This window comes from Theropithecus gelada, chromosome 2, assembly GCF_003255815.1.
Source record: "Theropithecus gelada isolate Dixy chromosome 2, Tgel_1.0, whole genome shotgun sequence".
Lineage (NCBI taxonomy): Eukaryota > Metazoa > Chordata > Mammalia > Primates > Cercopithecidae > Theropithecus > Theropithecus gelada.
Genome location: NC_037669.1, coordinates 104,157,865 through 104,181,728, shown reverse-complemented (window position 1 = coordinate 104,181,728; position 23,864 = coordinate 104,157,865). Strand labels below are relative to the sequence as shown.

Genomic DNA, 23,864 nt, shown 5'->3' with positions numbered 1-23,864 from the left:
TAACCTGTGAAAAAAACTAATGTTTCTTCCTCCTTCTGTGATCTTCTTTCTGTTTTGAGCAGCTTTTATCACCTGTGTCCTCTGCGGATGAATTGCATAAAGCTCTTCGCCAAAGCCTACTTTCTCCTTCATGGTGGGGAGGGAGCTGTGTGAGTAGTCCAGTACCGCAGCCATCCACCCTCTGCAGATCAGCTTTTCCTTCCTTGGCTCCCAGAGGACTCCTCCCTCCTCCCACAAACAGCTCCAGAGCCCAAGGTGACAGGAGAGCGTGGGTGGCTGCTTGGCAGGGCTGTGTCCATGGCAACCAAAGTGCCCGGGGGAGTGGCGGGCGGCAGGTGTACAGTCCTGCAGCCTTCTCACCCAGCTAGGTGGTCTACTTACAACCCCTGGAGGCACAGCTTTCTCTGCCCTGGTCACGGTCTAGTCCTGGCTTATCCTTGACTCCCCTCTTCCTCTCATCTCCCATATCCAGTCTGTCAGCAAATTGTATTGCCTTTACCTTCTAAAGACATCCAGAAGCTGGCTCCTTCTCACCACCCCTCTGTTTCTACTGTGGTCCAAGCCCTGGACATCTCTCTCTTAGATTGCTGCAGTGGCCTACTAACCGATCTCCCCACTTCTGCCCTCTTCTCTTAATCTGTCATGTTCTTCCTTTGCTAAAAACCATCCAATGTCATGGGACCCTCCCAGTATAAAAGCCATATTCCATAGAATGCCCTATATGTCCTAGTCACCTGGTCCCTCATCACCTCTGCTTCATCCTCTGTAGCTTTTCTTGAATCCACTCTGCTCTGGCCATGCTGACCTGCCTCCAGCAGCCAGGCCTGCTCCCACTTCAGGGCCTTCGTCTTTGCTGTTCCTTCTGCCTGGACTGCCCTTCCTCAGGTATCCATGTGGCTCACCGCTCCTCCAGATCTCCACACAAATGTTGTCTTCTCTGTGAGGTGTTAGATTGCCGCCTTGAGCTCCTTGTGCCTCTTCCCTGCTGTATTTTAAACACCTCCTGACATACTATGTCTCACTTATTTAGTTGTTCATTGTCTGTCTCTTTTCTCTACATGGTACGCTCCATAAAAGCGGAGTTTTTGTCTCTTCATTCCCTGCTGTATCTCCAGTGCCTTGGGGAGAGCTTGAGCCATCGTGGGGCACAGGCGGCATTTGTGGAACGAAGAATGGAAAGCCCAGGGCTCATCGCTCAGGGCCCAGTCTCCGACTTTGATGACTGTCCTCCCCAGTGCTCCCCCCAGCCGCTTTCTTGTACCTATATTACACTTTGCAGTGTTTGTCTGGGTTCTCTAGGGTTAGATCTTGACTCTGCTTCCATCCCAAAATTTCAGTCAGTTTCCATCACTTACTGGGGCTGATGTGTCCGAGGACCCACAGATCCAGGTAGAGCTGGGTAGAACTCAGGCTACCAGCCTTCCAGCCTGGGCCTTGCTATCTAAGTGTACTGTAGAGGACACAGCTCAGTGTGGTCCTTCTTTGCTTGCACTGATCTGCACTTTGCAGATGCACTTTCTGGACTCAGGCTCCGGCTGTTCATCTCAAGGTGATTTGTCCCAGGCTATGATCTATGCTTAGTTCTCTTGCCTTTACCCACCCCAAAGGATCTGCCCAGAATTCCACTCCTGTCCTCCCACCACCCAGATCTGACCTGTCCTGCCACTGCCCAAACACCAGCCATGACAGATCTGCTTTATAGGGAAGGCCTGAAACTAAACTGTTACCTCTGTATCGGAGGGAATCATTTCACTGTCTTATTTCTTAATTTTATTTTTTTCCACCCAAAGCAAATATTTAGTCAAGTCTTGGTCCAGGGGAAGATACAAGGATGAACAGACATGGCTCCATGTCCCTTCCTTTTTTATTGCCTTCTGCCGATTGTAAATATGCTTACTATAAATAAGCAGCAAAGGCCCTCTCAGCCCATGCTTACCAATGCAATCCAAAATCCAGCCAACTGTCCCATCTCCACCACAGGCCAAAACACGGAAGTCTGGAGTATCATGGAAAAAATTCAACCTGGGAAGAAGAAAGGCCAAAATGGACTTGTTACTAGGTTGCGGTTGACATCGATACACGTTGAGTCAGAGTCTCCCCTGTTCCCCAGGAGTAGGTTAAGACCTCAGTTCCTTTTGCGGTTGAAAGGGTCACTCAATGTTCTGAGACCAGAAGTTACTATGCAGTGCCTTGAACATGGAGCCAAGGCCAAGGGGCCCATTCTTGTACAAGGAGAATCTGAATCAACATTCAACACAAATGGAAAATGGTTTTCTAGAAATTCTCTACTAGTTATGCCGAGGAGTCCAGAGTTTGTGCATTTTGGCATCAATACAAATAGCCTCCAGTGTTTTCACTCCTCTCGGGCTCTCCCGCCTACTCTGTCCTGACATCCGCCCTGGTAAGCGAGATGCACTGAATTTGCTGGATCTTCACTTCACTCTCCTGCGGGCCACAGTGAGTGGAGTGATGCCCTTCTCTTCTCCGGAGCCTTAACCCTGGAGAGCAGGGTGCTCAGCCTGGGGTCCATGAACCTCCAAGTGTTCTGTGGATTGGATTCAGAGGGCCATGAACTTGGAGGAGAAAATATTACATTCTTATTTTCCCTAAGCTCAAACTGAAATTAGTAGTATTTCCTTCAATTCAGCATGTAGGCAACAAACCACAGCGGTCTGAACGATAGCCATGACTTTGTCAACGGTCAAAATCACAGGCATGTTCGTGTTTCATCACGGTTGTGGCAGATGTCTCATAGCACCATCATGCTTACCACTGCTCGGAATTTACGGTAGTTATTAGACCTGCGTCTGGGTCTTCCTATTTAATGTGTTGGTGAAGCTCCTATATTCTCATATCACTAATTTGTTTTACTGTTTTGATAACTATTTTTTGATATGGTTTCCCTGGTTACCTTTTATTATTTCATTTTATGCATTAAGAAACATTCTAAGAGGGTGTCTGTATGCTTCACCAGACTGCCAAAGGGGTTCCTGGCACAAAAAAGTTAAGAACCTCTGCTTTAGAACAAATGTGACCTGCGGACACCTTGGGGGTGGGACTTGGGAAGCCGAAGGTCAGTATTTCCAATCTGCCCTGCCTGGTGGTCTGAGAAGAGCCCCGGAGCTTTCAGTCACTGATGCATGTGTAGGCAAATTAACATTCCTTCTCTTCCACTTCTCTTGCAGAACTCTGCTCTCCAACAGGAAGTGAATTCTGGACAGAGGCTCCCTCCAGCTAGGCAACCTGTCTGATTACAGAGTGACAGGCGCATGAGAGACCCTCAGGGCGCATCAGCCCTGGAAGCAGCCACTTGGCTCGACATCTCAGATGAAAACAATTTAGAATACATGAGGTTAAGCTGGAGGACGGTCTGCAAGTTTTGGCAGTGGGCTGGTAAAGGTGTCTGTGGGGGGCTGCTCTGTCACAAGGCTGTGCTGTTCAGCAGTGATGGCAATCATGGTGACTGTGAGGGCAACTACAGTGGTATACAGAGGTGGGCTCTGTTCTGAAATTAGTTTTACAGGCAAATCATGGCAGGAGTACTGAATCTGTACTTACATTTTCTTTCTCTTTTTAACTGGGCCTTGTACTACCGCTGCCACAAATAATAGCTTTGGTGTCAGCCGACCAAAAACAGGGTCAAATTCTCTTTTCAGAGTCCTTACTCCAACCTCTCTGAGGGGTCTTGCTGAACCCGGAATAGAAATCCCTGTTGGAGGTTGGGCAAAGTGGCTGTGTGCTGGGCAAGCCCAGCCCAGAGTATGCAGACAGCCCCGGGTCCAGGGCCGGCCAGCAGAGGGCTCTCGAGCACTGGCCTGGACTGGGAGGAAGCCCAGGCTTTACCTGCCTTCTAGCCCAGGTGTTGGAGGGGCGGCATCACAGGGACCTGCAGCTCACCATTAGCCATGGACACAGGGACCACGCCTCCCACCGGGCCTCTTTTCAACCCCATGCTAACAAGCAGAGAATAACCAATGAGTAAGTGGCAGGAGGAGCAAAACAACCTCAAAATCGAATGATTTAGAAAACAAAAGTGATTCCATTGAACAAGTAATTGTCTTGATCCTAAAATGCCCCCACAGTGGAACACCAAGGCAGAGCTCTGAGTCACTGTCTAGAATTCCAAACTGCTGACTGACAATGATAAGAAAACTTTCTCTTCTCTGATGATTCAGTATGAAGACACCAGCTAACAGAGCCTTGCAAATAAGTTAAAATAATTTACCAGCCTGTTCCTCCTGTCAATCAAATGAAAGGTGTGTGCGGTTATCCCCTCTTATAAAATCAACAACTTTTTCTAGGACAAGCTACAGGAGGCCACTTCTCAAACAGAGTTAGCCTTCCTGGGCATCCCGAATATCTCCAGGAGTCAGAGTAGGACGTGAGAAAAAGCAGAGACAGCGTGTAAAATGGCAGGAAGGGACAAGTTGAGAGACGAAAGATAAAAAAGGTGACAAAAGAGGCATCTTCATTGGAGATTAAAAGGGAGGGGGAGAAATAAGAGGTAAAGATTGTGATCTCCATACCCTGGAGTAGGCCCCCCATTGTCCAGGTTGAAAACTTGTTTGGGGTTGAGCAGATAGTGGAATTTCCGAAGAATTCTATGGAAAAAAAAAAAGAAGAGGAGGGAGAAAGGGAGACAGAGAAGGAATATGTCATCGTGAGAAGTCACATTAGGGCAAACACCTCTGGAGCCCACCAGTGGCAGGGATGAGGGTTCATCCTCATCCCTGGAGGGGAAGGCACTGCCTGCTGACCCTGGAGTCCAGGCTCCACCTGGCATCCCCGTATTATCAGCCCCGGTTCAAGGCTGCACTACCAACCTAGCTCCTAAGCCCAGAAGCATCACTCCTTACAAAGAGAACAGGGCAGAGAAACCCAGAGAACAGAACTTTCATTCTAAAGCTTTATCCTCCACAGAGACCTTTCCCCAAATGTTCTGTATGGTCTAGGCAGTGTGATTCTGCCCTCTGCAGACTATACAAAAGCATCATAGGACCCCCCTCCTCCCCAGGGAGAGGCCCCCTGCAGTCCTGGGATCAGGAGGAAATGCAGGAGGTGGCATTGGGCAGGGGGTGGCTGAGAGGCCCTGACTGCACTCAGGCCTGCTTTCCTGGCTCCAGCTTGGAGTCAGGTCAGTTCAGGAGGGGTGTCCTGCCCCTTGGACGAGGATGGGGGTCCTCATAGTTCTTGCTTTAACTCTACTAATTATTATTTTTTAACCTGGATTCCAGATCATGGTGCCCTCTGTTAATGATCCTGGAATTGGGAGACAGAGCTGCTTTAACCATTCTCTCTGTCCTCCTGTGCTGTTTAGCAGTTTCTAGCCACCACTGAACTGGGCATTTTAGCAAATTGATGAGGTGGATGCCCTGGCTTCTCATGGGTGGTGGTAGCACAGGAGGCCCTAATCAATGTGACCCCCATCATCTCTTAAATCAAGAGATCTGAGAGGCTAGAAAGGCACAGGCATCTCAGAGCGTGGTCTAACCCTGGTGGTCTTAATAATGGCTTACGTGGCAGGCTGTGGGCTAATCACCATGTCTATTCTCACCTGTGAGAGAAGGAATGATAATTATCTCCATTTTACAGAGGGAGAAACCGAGGCCTGGGGACTTTAAGTCACTTGGGCCAGGTCATAAAGTGGCAGGTGGCAGTGTTGGGATTTGAGTCTGCTTGTCTCCACAGCCTGCTGTGTTACTGCCAAGGGGAGGAAGGGCCTGAGTCGTGTTGCCCTAGTTGCTCCACTTTGAAACAGAAGAGAACGTACCTTTCTCCTTGTCTCCCTCCACTCTTGGGGTTCACCAAGACCAGCAGGGGGTGCGTACCCGGGGTGGGGATGATCTTATACTTGAAAGGTAAAAGAAAAAGAAATTAGCTCTGCTTCATCCAATAGGGGGGTGAAATGAGAGTTGAAGCCAAGACAGCTTCGGAGAGGCAGATGAGAAGCAGGCGGGCAGGCGGTCAGGTGTTTGTCCACTGGCTGAATTTTCTGAGGGGCTAAGTAGCTAAGTGTCTCCAATTTGAATGGTCTTTAAGCAGTGTTAACGGAAATGAGGGTTTGAGGTCGGGATCAGCGATGGGACAATGGTGCTGTAGCTTCAAATCATTCAACAGTGATGTGGTCTTGTACCTACAGCACAAGAGTAAATTTTGTGGGGGACACAGCTGAATATGATCTTAGGAAGCACGGCTGTCTGATCGTACACGTAAGCGAAATAGCACTCATGGAGTGAGCCACCGCTTCCACCCTGGCGCCTTCCAAATGCTGATTTCCGGCCCCAGTTTCCTCCTGAACCCTGGTCCCACATTTCTCACTGGCCAGTGGGTACCGTCGACTGGACATCTCACCATCAGCACAAGCTCAACGTGCCTCATACATGACACGTCTTCTCTCCCTGTGAAACTCGGTCTTTCTCCTGGTTCCCTGTTTCTGTTATTCATTCATCTATCCAAGGAAGGTGTTGTCCTGTCAACTTTTCCCAGAAATGTCCCTTTACCTCTGGCTGCCACAGCCCCATGCTGCTTTGTGCCTTTCTCACCCTAGGTAAGTCCTGCATGCCATTCCCACACAGTTCCTTCCCAGGACACCAGGTCAGCCATGCCACTCTTGCTCAAAAACTGGTAATGACATCTCATTATTAAAGGAGGATTTGGATTTTGTGGATAAAATGTAAATCTCCTAACCTGGTGTTAAAGGCCTTTTCAGTCTAGCCCTATTCTACTGCTATCTCCTAGTTCCTGATAACCCTCAGCTGCAGGTGCAGCCAAGTCCTGCTCTTGCTCCTCTAGTAAGTCTAGAGTATGTCTCTTGCATTCCCACCCATGGGTCTGCTCATGCTTGTTTCTTCTCCCATTCCACGACCTGAAATGCCTACTTCCTTGTTTGCAAACTCTTAAAAAAAAAAACAAACTTCTGGCTGAGCATGACCACTCATGCCTACAATCCCAGCACTTTGGGAGGCTGAGGCGGGTGGATCACAAGGTCATGAGTTTGAGACTAGCCTGGCCAACATGATGAAACCCCATCTCTACTAAAAATACAAAAATTAGCCGGGCATAGTGGCGTGCGCCTGTAATCCCAGCTACTCGGGAGGCTGAGGCAGGAGAATCACTTGAACTTGGGAGGTGGAGGTTACAGTGAGCCGAGATCTCGCCACTGCGCTCCAGCCTGGGCGATAGAGCAAGACTCCGTATTGGAAAAGAAAAGAAAAGAAAAAAAAAGAAAAGAAAAGAAAAGAAGAAAAGACAAGACAAGACAAGACTACCACCACCACCACCAAAAACCTTCTTATCCTCAGGGCTCAATTCAAGAGACATCTCTTATATGAAGTTTCTCTTGATCATTGCAACTAAGATGATTGCACTTAAAACATGTACTATTGGCCGGGCACGGTGACTCACACCTGTAATCCTAGCACTTTGGGAGGCCAAGGCAGGCAGATCACCTGAGGTCAGGAGTTCGAGACCAGCCTGGTCGATATGGTGAAACCCCATCTCTACTAAAAATAAAAAAATTAGTCGGGCGTAGTGGCGTATGCCTGTAATCCCAGCTACACGGGAGGCTGAGGCAGGAGAATCGCTTGGAACCCGGGAGGCAAAGGTTGCAGTGAGCCGAGATCACACCATTGCATTCCAGCCTGGGAGACAAGAGCAAAACCCCATCTCAAAAAACAAACAAGCAAGCAAGCAAACAAACAAACCATGTACTATCTTCTGGAGTTTCTTTTGTTGTTCATTTGTATTTTTTTTAAACTTTCTTAGACAAATGACTCAAAACATCAACTGGATTAAAATGCATTGGGAGCAGAGTGGGGTGTGTGTAACCCTATTACCAAGGATTGTATAGCACCAGACACAAGAGTGTGTACTCAGCAAATACTTGTGGGTTCAGTGGAAGGATACACCAATGTGGATGTGCAGCTCTCCTCCATATTCAATATCTAATGCCTGCTTTTCCAGATCTCAAGCTAAAAGTCCAGCAAACACAGTGCCATGTTGTTTGAAAAGGATAATAGCATTCCCAATGATCTAAAAAATTTGTCTCACCTGCCCAGGGTGACTATGTGATGCCCAGAAGCATCTTGGAGGCTAAGGAATAATCCCTCACCTCTGGAGATGACATTCAATGTATTTAACAGCCAACCCTACAGCATGGACTCTGTCCCATCATAATAGATGCAGCACATCCTGCTGGCTGCCTGCCCTAAGCAACTGGCATACACGTATCGGGTGTGGATGTGTGTGTGCCTGTGTCTGTTTCCCACCTTTCTGCCCTTCTAGGTTTCTAGAGCTTTCTCACATATTAAGATTCTCCCCTCATTCTGCCTTATGTTTCACTTTTCTTTTTTTTCTTTTGAGGCAGAATCTCCCTCTGTTGCCCAGGCTGGAGTGAAGTGGCACAATCTTGGCTCACTGCAAGCTCCACCTCCCAGGTTCAAGCGATTCTCCTGCCTCAGCCTCGAGAGTAGCTGGGATTACAGGCGCCTCCCACCACCCCCAGCTAATTTTTGTTTTTTTAGTAGAGACGGGGTTCCATCATGTTGGCCAGGCTGGTCTCGAACTTCTGACCTTAGGCAATTTGCACACCTCAGCATCCCAAAGGGCTGGGATGACAGGCATGAGCCACCGTGCCTGGCCTGTTTTACTTTTCACAACACGTGAATCTGTATGTTCTCATTTAATCTTACAGCGCCTCTGGGAGGTGGGCAGGGCAGGGATTACTGTGTCCCCTTTGAGTGGAGGAAACTTAAGGCTCAGAGGCAGAGCAGGAGGCCCCGGTTTTCTATTTCCTTTTCTAGTACTCTTTGTTCCTCACCAGACTGCCTTCCCTGCATTCCTTGGAATTCTGTGGAAGGCACAAAAAATGTTCATTGGTGAACCCAAGTAAAAAAATGAGTTCTTAAGTATACATTGAAGGATTAAGAAGAACTTTTAGATCTGGTTAGCTTCATTTTGGCAGATCATGTTCTGGAGACAACTTGGCAATCCTGGAAAACCCATTGTCTATTTTTAGGCCACATCTTTGTTATTATTTAGGACATCTGCATATTAAAGTTTTATGTAACTTGTTCCTAAAATAGTAATAAAGCCCAATAAGACCAGCAATGGGATCAGCCAACCTTTCCTCTCACCACTTGCTGACAGTGTGGCTGTCAAAGGTAACTCCAGAGGCCAGAAAAAAATGCCCTCCTGGGTGGTAAAACTGGTCAGACAAGAAGGCAAGTGATGAGATGCTTTTCTATAGCACCTGAACCCCGTCCTGCCCGCCACAGCCCTGGAACAACTTAGAAAGTGCAATCGGATTTAGAGCTCATGAGGTACCTGCATGACAAGTTCACCCTTGGCGGATACGCAGCCATCAGACTTCCCACCTGGCCTGTCCTGTGAGAAGAAAGGAAAGACAAGCATCTTTTGGAAAAAGAAGACTAATACAAAGAGAGAGATCAGATGAAAAACAAATGGCTGATATGAAGAGATCAGAAAGCTAGTGTAGTATGGAGACAAGTTTTTCAACATAGGGCTTCTGGCCTAAATAAAGAAATGTACCCTATGACTTTTTCTAGGATTCTCCAAGCCTCCAGTGATGACATCACTGGCTGACTTTACCTTTGAGGCAAGGGACATAATGGGGAGCACTGAAATTGGCAGAATTCCACTTAGTTGATTTAGAAGCTTGAGCTCTGAGAAGCAAATTCTTAGACTTGGCCTTGTTTTCCTTCTTTCCTTCTTTCCTTCCTCCCTTCCTTCCTCCCTTCCTTACTTCCTCCCTCCCTCCCTCCCTCTCTCTCTCTTTCTTTCCTTCTTTCTTTCTTGACGGAGTCTCGCTCTGTCACCAGGCTGGAGTGCAGTGGTGTGACCTTGGCTCACCGCAAGCTCCGCCTCCTGGGTTCAAGTGATTCTCCTGTCTCAGCCTCCTGAGTACCTGGGACTACAGGCCTGTGCCACCACGTCCAGCTAATTTTCTTGTATTTTTAGTAGAGACGGGGTTTCACCATGTTGGCCAGGATGGTCTCAATCTCTTGACCTCGTGATCTGCCCCCTCGGCCTCCCAAAGTGCTGGGATTACAGGTGTGAGTCACCGCGCCCGGCCATAGGCTTGGCTTTTCTGCTGAGCACTATCTAATGATATGATGTTGTCATTTTTCTTGGTTTTGTTTATCTTGTTTATTTTTCTAATGTTTATTTTATTAAGATTTTCTCACATATAGTAAAATGCTCAAATCTAAATTGTACGACTTGATGAATTTTGTATATGGGGATGGCCTTGTAACTACTACCTCTTCAAGCATAACCCTGTTGTGACTCCTGATACCATATGGGTTTTGCCTGGCTTTTGAATTTAATATAATGGATTCATAGAGCATATCTTTTTCTGAGTCTAGCTTCTTTGGTTCAGCATTATATTTTTGAGACTCTCCATGTTTTTACTCTATGCATAGTTTGTTCTTTCCCATTACAATGTAGTTTCCCATTCTATGAATGCCAGATGCCGATATGCCTCAATTTATTCATCTATTCTCCTGTTAATGGTCATTTACTTGTTTCCAGTTTTTAACTGTCATGAATAAAGTTGCTATGAGCATTCTTGTGCATGTCTTTTGGTGGAATAAATGCTTGGGTTTTCCAGGTAGAGGTGGCTCACTGCAACCTCTACCTCCTGGGATCAAGCGAGTCTCCTGCCTCAGCCACCCCAGTAGCTGGGATTTAAGGTGCTCACCACCACGCCTGGCTAATTTTTGTATTTTTAGTAGAGATGGTGTTTCACCATGTTGGCCAGGCTGGTCTTGACCTCCTGACCTCAGGTGATCCGCCCGCCTCAGCCTCCCAAAGTGCTGGGATTACAGGCATGAGCCACTATGGTTGGCCTTTTTAATGAGGAAGAAGTAGCTGGTCAAGTTCAGAGTGAGATGTGAGGAATGAGTGGGACTTGCAACATTTTTAAGATGGGAAGATGCCATGGTTAAGTGTTGGTGTTTGTTGGAAGAGGAGTCTTCAACACAGGTGACAAAGTGTCAGGTGGGGGTAAAGGAGCTTAATTTTGCTGCTTTCATTTCCAAATTGGCTGAGACACTCAAGTGGAAACTCAGGAGGTAGAGGGAGATAGGGTTTGGATGTGGCAGGGAGATTGGCAGAGATGAGGGTGGTTGGGAGCCTGGCCATGCATAGGTGGTGTGTGCTGTGCTCTGCCTGCAAGAGGCTTAGAACAAATGTGCTTTCCTTGACAGGTCATTTCAGGGCATTCAGGATGGCCAGCAATTGGAAACAGTTTGGTCAGAGAAGTTTTCTCTCAAAATCTGATCTGTGCAGCGCTGACCTCTTTCAAGCACATGCTGAAAGCACAAACCCAACAGAGAGGAGCAGAAAAGATTAACGACTAGGCACTAGCTAAAAACCCAGGTGATAAAATAATCTGCACAACAAACTCCCGCGACACGTGTTTGCCTGTGTAACAAACCATCCCATGTACCCTCTAACCTAAAATAATAGTAAAAAAAGAAAGAAAAGAAAACACAAACCCAAAGAGTTGTCAGCGAAGCCCTGTGAGGGATGTGAATGTCTGAAAGCTGCCTGCATCTGAAACCAGAACGCAGAGAAGCTAGAGCCCTCGCCAGGGCAGGAGCACTCACCCGGGTGATGGGGCATATGGAGGTGGGCAGCAAGATGTGGTCTCTGAGTTCCCCACCGTCACACAACGTTGCTAATTCACATTTGCGGTGAAACTGAGGGGAGAAATGAAAAAAACGAAAAAGAGAGTGAGCGAAAGTGAGCAAAGAAACATCAAACATGAAGGTAAAGAGGTTTTGGGGAGAGGCGAGCTGTCTAGTGCTCCCCCAAATCCTGATGCACTGCTGACTTTGACAGTATTGCCGTGTGTGTGTGTGTGTGTGTGTGTGCGCGTGTGTGTGTGTGGTTAAGAGTGCAAAGTCAGCTGTGGGCAGAACAAGGAGGCCAAGAGCTGCTCATGGCTACTGAAGCAACAGGGTCATGAGCCGGCCTGTGACCCTTCAGTGTGGCACCCCGTGTTGATTCCAGAGCCCCCTTGGATATGTGCTCTCCAGGTCCCGAGACTCTGGGAGGAGGGAGATCTTGATGAAAAAACTCATGGATGGCTGAGAGTAAACCTTGTGATTCAACCTTTGTATTTTGAGAGTTCTGCAGTCTGGTTTTGAGAAATCTACATTTTGAGGCTGATACCTGGGAAGAAGGACAAGAGCTGGCACTGAGTTTTGTCAGGCAGGTCGGCCAGCTCAGTGGCTGCCAGTGGCACTCTGGGTGTCCAGTGGGGCTGTGGACACAGCATGTGCGGTGGCTGGTGGCAGCAGGTCCAAACCTTTGGCCCTGGCAGTGGGGCTGCCCTGAGGAATGCGCCTTCAGGGCAGGCACCCCCTCCTATGATGTTCCTGTTGTCCAATTTTTCTCCCACTCTGTCAGTGTCCCTGGCCCCAGGTGACACCCAGGTGAAAGAAGTTCATAGTCGGGCCTGCTGATCCCAGCTGCCAGGCCACAGAGACAGTGGACTGGCCAGCTTCTTCTTCAGCAGTCCTCACTCCCCTGGTTCGGGGGTGCCTTCTCTCTGGGCAGCTTGGTAATTCACTGGAGCATCGTTAGGCTGAGGGCATTGCATAGGGGCTGTGGGGCTCCCTCGCTCCCCTGGCTCTGCTCATGCCCTCTGGCCAGATGTTCACTGCTCCTGGGCCGCAGCTTGGGCAAAAAAAACATTGAAAAGAAGCAGGGCCGCCCTGGGCACCAACCCACCGTCATCCGGCACCACACGCAGTGCCGCGCGGTGACACTCTGGTAGCACTTGATACTTTTGTGGCACCGGTCACACTTGACGGAGGAGTTCCCTTCCACCCATGCGTGCTGCATCACCTGTGGAAGGGAAGCGAAGGATGCCAGGGAAAACGGCAGAACCATGCCCCCCGGGGCCCTGGGCTGGAGGAGAAGGATCTGGGAGGGGATGCCGAGAACCAGAGGGACTGTTTCCTGTGTAGAGGATGCTTATTGGAGGTTGGATTGCTTTGCCTAATGGCACGATGTGGTTCCTCCCTGCCTAACTGACATTGTGTGAATCGAAGTAGATTAAAAACCCGCTTTGCCACATTTTGAACAGCTCAATCGCCCGGGCAGGCAGGCCTCTGAGCAGCATCTTGTCTGGCAGTCCATCTGTTTGTCTTGCAGAACTCCTTGCAGTGATGTGTTTGTACGCACCCTCTTGTGGAAGGCAGCGTGGTGCAGAGGAACTGTGGAGGGTTTGGGTGGGCCACAGACAAAACTGGCTGGAGTCTCTTTGAAGTGGTGGCCTTTGGCCAGTTCTTAGACCTCTCTGAGTGTCAGGTCCCTGACCTGTAGAAATTGGTATAAGAAGCCCCACTTCTGGGGTTACTGGGGCAATGCAATGAGATAGCATGTTTGGAAGGGCCTCCCTGGGACAGTGCTGGCCCTTTGGGGGTACCTACAACTGGGTAACGCCCTTCTCCTTCCTCAGCCTTAGCTGCTCATTAGAACCACCTGGGGGGAGCTTTTAGAAGTCCATGCCCAGCGGACACTCCAGAGCAAATAAATTAGAGTCTTTGAGGGTGGGGCACATGATTAATATGTTTTAATGCACTCTGGGTGATTATAATGTGAAATTGAGACTGAAAAGCACTCTAGAAGGAAATTAGAGAAAAGTCAAAAGAAATTAGTGCGGGTCCATTGGTGCTTTTCACACCTGTTTCCTGGAGAGCTGGTTGTATCTGCTCCATGACCAGGAAATACCACGAGGGCAGGCTAGGCATTTGGAAACAGGTGGGAATGGTGGGGATGTTTTTTATGTGTGTGTCAGTGCAGCTAAAGCAACAGCAGCTGGCTAGTAGCCCCACTATCTGGGAGGCTGAGGAATTCTCACCAAAATTCTCCCTTGAAAATTTTCACCATGATACCACAAATAACAGAAGGAAGTAGATACAGACTCTAGGAGAAGGTGGGGGACATACCCTGAAGTGGCTAACTACAAGCGCAGTATTAAAAACCCACGAAATATTCGTGTAATTCTGTCCAGGTTTGTATTAAATAAGAATAAATGTGATTTTTTGAGACAGTCTCACTCTGTTGCCCAGGCTGGAGTGCAGTGGCATGATCACAGCTCACTGCAGCCTCAACCTTCCAGGTTCAAGCGATCCTCCCAGCCCAGCCTCCCGAGTAGCTGGGACTACAGGCACATGCCACCACACCAGGCTAATTTTTGTATTTTCTTTTTGCAAAGACAGGATCTCACCATGTTGCCCTGGCTGGTCTCAAACTCCTGGGCTCAAGCTATTGGCCTTCCTCAGCCTCCCAAAGTTCTGGGATTACAGGTGTGAGTGACTGCACTTGGTCCAAGAATAAATGTTTTAAATTACTTAGCAATTAAGTTGCTTAAGGCCTCCCCTAAGAATGTTTTTGGTAAAATTATTGCTCCAGAAAATGTGTCAGTGTGGTTGGTAGCTTATCACCTTGTGCCTTGCACTTCCGAGGGTGTAAATAACTCGGTTTGCTAATTAATCTGTCATCTACATGGCCACATTGAATTTGCTCTGAGATTATTATTTCCATTTTGCAGAGGAAAAAAATGAAAGTTTCAGAGAGGTGAACTGACTGGCCCTAAGTTCCAAGGCTGGTGAATGGCCAAGTACAGTTTCCTAGCCAGATCTTCTGATCTCAAGTCCGGAGCCGTTCCCCCAACACCACGTTGCCTTCCCCATTCTCTTTGGAATCGAGGAGATGGTGAAAGACTGGGGGTGCTCCTGCAGGCTGAGAAGGTTGTGAGTGTGCCCTGCCAGCCCCTCATCGGCCTCACTCTGTTCTCTGTGTGACAAGTGGCCAGAGTGCAGGCTTAGGGCCTGCATCCAGCAGGTACACCACGTGTCCTGGTGAATGGCATGGACATGGAGCAGGGTGTGCATGGGGTGGTGCAGACAGCGTGGATGAGACCATGCAGTGTCCATGGGGCATGCACACAAATCCTAGGAGGCGCCTTTCTCTCCCAGGAGTCCTTCTGCAGGAGGGCTGGGTACCACTCTCACTGCTAACCATCTCCTGACTCACACTCCTCCATGTCATCTTCCCTTTGCAGGAAGGCAAAGTGCCCTTTCCCTGCTAATTTTAAGGTAAGTTTATTTCCAGAGTTGGAGAATGGCATCACCCAATGGCCGAAGGGTTAGAAACCTGGGAGCCATTCCCTACCTCTTCCCCTGTCTCATCCTCTGCATCCCTATCACCATGTCCTGGTCATGGTGGTGGTACTTCCAAATTACCTCTCAAACTCTCCCTTCATTTTCTCTTCTTTAGCCAGCGTGACAGTCAAAATACCCAATAACCGGCATGGCCCAGGGGACCCTCAGCACAGGACCATCCTACAGCAGTGAGTGTGGATCCCACCACAGTCGGGCCCTCAGCACAGTACTGCCTTTTGCCTCAAGTATTGGAAGAGTCTCCCTCCCCTGATTTCTCTCCCACATCACACTCAGAGCTATTAACCTAATTCACAAACTCAATCACATCTTCTTGTGCTTGAAGCTCTTCAGTAGCCCCCGGCTGCACAGAAAACGCCTTTCTCACTCAGCTGGCCTCACAAGACCTGCTTCAGACCAGATCTCACCACTTTCTGAGTGCATCTCCTGCCACTTTCCTTTAAGCATCCTCCACCCCGGCTACGCCAAACTAAGCATGGATCCCGGAATAAGCCACGTCTCATGCCTTTACACACGAGGCTTCCTCTGCCTGGAGAGTCTGGTCCTTCTCGATGTCTCATGAAGTCCTCCCAATTTGTGTTCAAGACACAACTGCAATGCCAGCTCCTTTGTGCAACTTGCCCCGTGCTTGCACTGTACCTTCCACACAGCTGTGTTACTGTAGCACACATCTCACTACTCTGTTCTTTGCGTATATGCCTCTCTCTCCTCCTAGACAGCACAGTTCTTGAGCAGGCTGGGGAGCATCTCTTACAACCCATGTACCCCCTAGCATGGAGCCTGGCACACAGCAGGCACCAGGAAGGTGCTGAATGGATTGATGAATGAACGAGATGGTTTACAGGTGGTCCTCAAGGCACAGAAGGGACTGGAGGAAGCTCCCAGCAAGCCTTCCTGCCCAGGAATCCATGTTGATGGACATGTTTCCTGGATGAGGCATGCAGTAGAACAAGGCAGTAGATGTCACCAACCTCGCTGCTCCTTTTGGCTTTTGAGTACGTTTTGACACAACCAGGAATGTTTTTGGACACACAGCGTTCGTGGACAGTGTATTTACAGTCTGAAAAGAAAAAAAACATCAAGGCAGGTGCTTGTGAATGGCCACATAGAAGAGGCCCAGCTGCCCTCCCACCCTAGCCAAGGCCTGTACCTCCCTCTGGGTGGTTGGTGAGGGGCAGGGGACACAGGGGGCTGGGCTTTTCTAATGGAAATTCAAAATAGTCTGCAATCGTTCTTGGAGGAGAGAGTCCCTGCTTATCCGCTGCGGCAGCACCTCCACCTGCCTCACTCCCTTCCTCTGTAGGCAGTGAACGCTGCAGGAACACATCCCCGGAAAGGCGCTTTTTGCTGAAGGGGAGTGTGCAGCATCATCCTCCTGGCTATGCCAGTGCCACTGTATTGCATGCCCAGGACATTGGAGAGCAGATAGAAAGGTCAGGGCTTTTTTTTTCCTTTTTGAGACAGAGTTTCATTCTTGTTGCCTAAGCTGGAGTGCAATGGCGTGATCTCAGCTCACTGCAACCTCCGCCTCCAGGGTTCAAGTGATTCTCCTGCCTCAGCCTCCCGAGTAGCTGGGATTATAAGCATTATAGGCATGTGCCACCATGCCCAGCTAATTTTCTGTATTTTTAGTAGAAGCAGGGTTTCACCACGTTAGCCAGGTTGGTCTCAAACTCTTGACCTCAGGTGATCCGCCCGCCTCAGCCTCCCAAAGTACTGGCGTGAACCACCGGGCCCGGCCAAGGCCAGGGCTTTTTAAGGCTAGGCAGACCCCTGTAACAATCCACATGACCTTGGGTAAATTGTTTGACCTCTCTGAAATTCAGGGTTTTCTGTAAAAAGGGAAGAAAACGGCCTCTTTCTCTTTGCAGGGATGTTGCAGTAGTACATGAGACAGTTTGTGTAAAGCATCATGTGTCTGGGTCAGAGTAGCTACTCCATATATTATTGCTGTTGTTTTTACTACCATTATGTGAACAGCAGAGGCCCATGGGCCTAGAACTTAATGGGAATGAGATCTATCTACAAAATGTGGGTGAGAGCTGGGTTTGAACTGGCACTGGGGAGACTGGTGCAGCCCCCCCTTTTTTTTTGAGACAGGATCTCCCGCCATCCCCAGGCTGCAGTGCAGTGGCACGATCCAACTGCAACCTCCAACGATCCAACTGCAACCTCCAACTCCCTGGTTCAAGTGATTTTCCTGCCTCAGCCTCCTGAGTAGCTGGGATTACAGGCACATACCACCATGCCCGGCTAATTTTTGTATTTTTAGTAGGGACAGGGTTTCACTATGTTGGCCAGGATGATCTTGATCTCCTGACCTCGTGATCTGCCCGCCTCGGCCTCCCAAAGTGCTGGGATGATAGGCATGAATCACCATGACAGGCCTGGTGGGCCCCTTCTTCAGCCCGCTGATGCTTGGTCTTTGTGGACAGTGGGTCCAGCTCTGCCAAGGCAACTTTTGTGGCTGAGGTCACTTGCTGCCTCATTCACATGCGCGTGTTGGATGAAGCACTTTGACTTGGATCAGCCAAGGGGCTCCCCGGTCTCTGGTGGGTTCAGGCTGAGTGTCACTGTCCACATCATGGGGTGGGTGGCAGGGCTCTGCACCCACATACTCCAGTGCCTGCCATGCCTTCTTGCTGCAGCCCCTCTGCCTTCTCCTCCTGCTCCCTGTGACCCCTTCTTTCCTACTCCTTATCACTCTTTTCCCCATCCCTTTCTCCTGTCCGCCTTCCTAGTCTTCCTCTCTGCTTTTTCCTCTACCACTTGTAATTTTTCCCACTTTTCCACTCTGACTTTACTAAAGGAATTAAAAAGTGAAACAACTGTAGAGTTTTAATTCCCATTGCATTTACAGAATGTAAAATGATTTTCTGTTTGTTTGTTTTTTGTTTTTGAGATAGGGTTTCACTCTGTCATCCAAGCTGGAGTGCAGTGGTGCGATCTCGGCTCACTGCAACCTCTGCCTCCCAGCACCTCTGGCTTGAGTGATCCTCCCACCTCAGCCTCGTGAGTAGCTGGGATTACAGGCGCATGCCACCATGCCCAGCTAATTTTTTCTTAGTATTTTTATTTTTTATTTTTTAATTTTTATTTTTTATTATACTTTAAGTTCTAGGGTACATGTGCACAACGTTCAGGTTTGCTACATACGTATACATGTGCCGTGTTGGTGTGCTGCACCCATGAACTCGTCATTTACATTAGGTATATCTCCTAATGCTATCCCTCCCCCGTCCCCCAATCCCATGACAGGCCCCGGTGTGCGATGTTCCCCTCCCTGTGTTCAAGTGTTCTCATTGTCCAGTTCCCACCTATGAGTGAGAATATGCAGTGTTTGGTTTTCTGTCCTTGCAATAGTTTGCTCAGAATGATGGTTTCCCGCTTCATCCATGTCCCTACAAAGGACATGAACTCATCCTTTTTTACGGCTGCATAGTAGTCCATGGTATATATGTGCCACATTTTCTTTAGCCAGTCTATCATTGATGGACATGTGAGTTGGTTCCAAGTCTTTGCTATTGTGAATAGTGCCACAATAAACATATGTTTGCATGTGTCTTTATAGCAGCATGACTTATAATCCTTTGAGTATATCCCCAGTAATGGGGTGGCTGGGCCAAATGGTATTTCTAGTTCTAGATCCTTGAGGAATTGCCACACTGTCTTCCACAATGGTTGAACTAGTTTACAGTCCCACCAACAGTGTAAAAGTGTTCCTATTTCTCCACATCCTTTCCAGCACCTTAGTATTTTTAGTAGGGACAAGTTTTCTCCATGTTGGCCAGGCCGGTCTCAAACTCCTGGCCTCAAGCGATCCACCTGCTTCCACCTCCCAAAGTGCTGGAATTTCAGGTGTAAGCCACTGTACTTGGCCCCAAATGCTTATTAGTTTTTTAAAAATAAGTTTCCTCTGAACATATCCAGAATAAATATTGACTAGAAAATCCAAATAAAAGTAGTATGAGAAATTTTAAATTATATGTGAACTTTAATAATTTTTTCTAGCGAGTCAGTGGCCCATAAAAAGCCTCTAATAATAAATAGTCCAAGACCTGTCCATTGGACTTGGGTAGAGTAAAAACAGGACATGAAGGCCTCACTTTATTCCTTCTGTTGGAACAATATGGGTGGTTCCTCAAGCTGGGAAGCAGAAATACCAACATTTTCTCTGGAATGGATCAACCAACCACGTGCAGAGCAAGATGGTGCCTGGGGGAAAGAGGTTTGAAGGAAATTTACTCACAAGTGCAGCACAGGCCTTGCTTGCGGACGCCCATGAGCATGATATGGCAGAAGTTGCAGTAGGTTGGTTTCTTGAAGTGCTTCATGGTCCAGGCGTGCCGCCCATCCCCTTTGGAGCCCTGCAGGGGTAATAGGAGGTGAGATCCCAAGCTGGCCACCCTGAGATGGATGAAGCCAGGGGCTGCCTCTTGCACGTTCTTCCTTTTCCTAAATAAGACTTTTTTTTAATATTTGGAAGATGAGTTATTGATATTTTTTTTTACCGTTTTAAATACAAATAAAAACAAAGTTTTTTTTGTGTGTGTTTTAAAAATTAGCAAATATTAAAAGCAAGAAACATCTGAATGGGAGTATGTGTATGTGGGATAAAATAAACCCTCTCCCACATGGCTGGCAGAAGCATACACTGAACAACAACAATCTGATTATCTATCTATCTATCTATCTATCTATCTATCTATCTATCTATCTATCATCTATGTATCTATCTATGTATCTATGTATCTATCATCTATCTATGTATCTATCATCTATTATCTATCTATCTATCTATCTATCTATCTATCTATCTATCTATCTATCTTTCTATCTATCTTTCTATCTATCTATCTTTCTATCTATCTATCTATCTTTCTATCTATCTGTCTTTCTATCTTTCTATCTATCTATCTATCTTTCTATCTATCTATCTATCTATCTATCTATCTATCTATCTATCTATCTTGATCCTTTAAATGTTTATAACCTTTGACTTACCAATCTCTCCTCTTCGACTTTGTCCTAAAGAAATAATTTTTAAAAGTCAGATGAGCCTTTTTGGGCCCTGCCGGATGCTGAACCCAGCATTATTTAAAATAATGAAAAGCTGGAAATATCCTAAAGGTCTCAAAATTACCAAAAGGTTAATTGCAGCACATCCACCTGATGTAATGTTAGGTGGCAATCAAAAAGATATTTATAAGACTATCTAATGGCATGGAAATGTGCTCATGATACGATGCTAAGTGAAAAAACAGAATGCCATTTCGATGATATGTTATGATTTGAGTTTTATCTAATAGATCTTTGATGGGAACTAATTTCACTAACCTGTTAATAGAGGTAGGCTATAGCTGGTAGCAATATGGATTTATTGTATTCTCTGATTTCTACTTTCTTCTGTGCGTTCCAAATTTTTTACAGTATGCATGTACTAGTGTGATAATCAAGATGAAAGAGTTTAGTAAAAAACAATGTATTCCTGCTATCAGCTTTCAGTACACAGATAAAATAGTAAAAAGACAGAGAGAGGGTTAGACCATCTCCTCCTGACTTTGTTCAGAAGTGAAATCACCTCCACCTACTAGGCACACCAAGCCTCACACAGACACACACTTTTCCTGCAGCACCACATCTCCCACCTCCCACCCCAGGGGAGCACTGCACGGCTTGAGGCTGTGGCTGGAGGAATGTCCCTCCTGCATGTGCGATCCCTGAACCTTTCTCGTAGGCTCCATCGCAAGGTAACACTCTTGGGCTGGTTTTATGAGCAGTAAAAGCTACGGTAAGGTGATGAGGACCGATGGTCATGGACATAGTGTCCAATGTGCGGGACTCAAATGCAATTCAAATGCAATTCTGGGGTGCATATGCATTCGAGCTGGTCACTGCAACCAGACCTCGGCCTGTGCCCAGGCTTCTGTTATGATCTCCAGAGGAGCTCACAGTCTTTTCCAAATGCTAGCTTCCTCCTCTGGGACAGAGAAGCTCTTTTCTTCTCATTACCTCAAACCCTGCTTATTCCAGGACATGAGTTTTATAGAATTAAAACCCTCTTATCTAATGGTCTCCACTTTAGTAAATGTATTCACAAATTGATAATGATTTACCAAAAGACTGATTCATTCATTTACTCATTTGACCAAGGTCTACCTCAAGGGATTTTTGTAAGAATTAAGTGATACCATGTAAGTAAATCTTCTAGTTCAATGCCTGACACGTTGTAAATTTAAACTTTCATTAAGTTCTTATTTCATTCCAGATGCTGGGAGACACAAAATAAACTAAAAAGTGTTTGTTGACATGGAAGGAGGTAGATTTACTCCCATTCTAGAAATGAGAAACAGAGATTTAGAGAAGTTCTGTAACTAGCCCAAACCCACACAGATAATGAAGGACTGAAGGAGGAGTCAAACTTGGGTCTTTTGCTGGCCAGAGACCATGCTCTTTCCATCCCTCTTCTCTACTTCGCAAGCCAGGGTTTTCCTGTATGAGTAGAAGGAAAATGATAGCACTCTTCAGCAGACTTCTTCATGTAGCCCAAAGGGCTGTCAATGTATCTGAAAACACCTCTAGTAGCTAAGTCAGTTAGCTGATCCCCCTTTCTCAGCTACTATTTTTATGGATATAAGAAGTGCAGGGACCATGACTAGGGATAAAGTAATGTTTCTGCTTGGGTTATAGCACCATCATGTGGCTCTTTCCTTTCCACATGATGGTGGCTGCAGAATGTGGGAGTAGCCTTCCTTGTGCTCGCCAGGTTTTATGCTGCTGCTACGATTTCCCTGGGAGAGAGTCTGTTTTGCAAATATCCCATTCAGCGATTCCCCAGACTTTTCAGTGATTGTATGTGGGTTTTGAAAAAGCCCAAGAAGCCACGGACTTTTAAGACATTGATGGGGGCTTTCTCCAAAACCCCAAATAGTGTCAAAAAAATTTAAAGTACATATTTAAAAATAAGTGCACAAAACTCTTGATTAATAAAACTAAACTTGCATTGGCCACTTTCCTGATGTAAAATAGAGCTTTTTACAAGGCTGATGTGGCATTTAGGGGAGACACTGGGGAGAACGCTGAGGAAGTAGATGGGCTCTCCTTCCTCCAGTCACAAAACAGCGGGTCTTTTCCATGCAAAGAGTTGGTGGTATTCTGAACCTCAGCAAGTCCAAAGTAGAACAGAAAATGGAAATTGGTTCCCTGTAACTAAAATGTCCCATCTTTATTCCCTAAATGAGAAAAAAAAAATTGGTGTTTTGGAACAGCACCCAAGCAGAACTTCCGTTTTGATTTGAGTATAATCTTGAGTGAGTAAAATCAGCAGAAAGTATATTTAACTTATCTGAGCCCCTCCAGTTCCTAGATTGGGTTCTTGTACATAAAGCTTCTTGGCAAAGGATCATTGGGTGAGAGGTGTGATATGACCGAGTAAGGGGGATGATCTTTAGTGCCAGTTCAGTGGATATCCTTGGGCAAGTTCCTTCACCTCTCTGGGTCTCAGTTTGTAAAACAAAGGAAATCAACCAGGGACCACAAAGATCTTTTCCAGCTTGACTTTCTAGGGTTCTAAGGAATGAGAAGGGGGTCATGTAGATCCTGGTTACTTGATTTCTCCTTAGCGCTTAGAAAGCACTGGACATGCTATGAAATGATTGTACAATTCTTAGTTCTTTTTTTTTTTTTTTTTTTTTTTTGAGACGGAGTCTCACTCTGTCGCCCAGGCTGTAGTGCAGTGGCCGGATCTCAGCTCACTGCAAGCTCCGCCTCCCGGGTTTACGCCATTCTCCGGCCTCAGCCTCCCTAGTAGCTGGGACTACAGGTGCCCACCACCTCGCCCGGCTAGTTTTTTTTTTTTTTTTTGTATTTTTTAGTAGAGACGGGGTTTCACTGTGTTAGCCAGGATAGTCTCGATCTTCTGACCTCGTGATCCACCCATCTTGGCCTCCCAAAGTGCTGGGATTACAGGCTTGAGCCACCGCGCCCAGCCCAATTCTTAGTTCTTGAGTTTCAGAAATGGGGGCTCAGCTTTAGTCCTGAATTGCAGAGCTATGAAATGAAGATATTATAGGCAACCTGGTCAGCTAGAGGCTCACCCAGCTGCACTTGCTGCTCTGTTCCTCTCTATGGAATAGTGTGAAAGAAGTGTAATCTTTGAGATCTGTAATCTCAAAGTAGTGTTGTCACACCACCAGTGTGACTAGTAAACGCATAATGTCACCATTTGTGCTTCTACTAGTTTTAGTCTTCCCTACCTCATGTATGGAAGTGAGTTCACTTGGTAAATAGGTAGAGAATGCAGTAACTGGGTCAGATGAAGGTATATATAACCATCAGTTTCACATTAAGCCTTTACACATATGCCCTACTCTGATCAAATGGGAGATTTGCCTAACACACCCAGAACTTTCTTTCATTTGTGTTTTTAATCAAGCTGTTCTCCAAGCCATAAACTCTCTCTAGGTCTTTCCACCTGCTCTTTATTCTCAAGAATGGGACATCAAAATCTCATGCATTCTTCAGGGACAAGTCAACACCTTCCAAGGTTTCTTCCCACTGGCCTAACTCTTACGTGTGAGATATTACAAAGTGCACTATTTTTGGTGTCAGAGACAAATCCTCACTCCTCCTTTTGCTCCTTAGGGT

At 47.0% G+C, this 23,864-nt stretch overlaps 1 protein-coding gene across 4 annotated transcripts in view; it reads right to left on the bottom strand.

Moving 5' to 3' along the window:
• Positions 1–23,864, bottom strand: part of DGKG (diacylglycerol kinase gamma) — a 214,335-nt gene that overhangs the window by 108,634 nt on the left and 81,837 nt on the right. The window contains exons 10-17 of one of the 4 annotated variants that reach the window (XM_025375538.1): positions 19,468–19,585; positions 16,190–16,278; positions 12,760–12,876; positions 11,631–11,723; positions 9,325–9,384; positions 5,771–5,850; positions 4,527–4,601; positions 1,937–2,022 (exon numbers count right to left, since the gene is read on the bottom strand). In XM_025375538.1, the coding sequence (XP_025231323.1) occupies positions 1,937–2,022; positions 4,527–4,601; positions 5,771–5,850; positions 9,325–9,384; positions 11,631–11,723; positions 12,760–12,876; positions 16,190–16,278; positions 19,468–19,585 (718 nt within the window). The remainder of the gene's footprint in view (positions 1–1,936; positions 2,023–4,526; positions 4,602–5,770; positions 5,851–9,324; positions 9,385–11,630; positions 11,724–12,759; positions 12,877–16,189; positions 16,279–19,467; positions 19,586–23,864) is intronic. The other 3 variants (XM_025375539.1, XM_025375541.1, XM_025375542.1) reach the window with 3 other exon arrangements.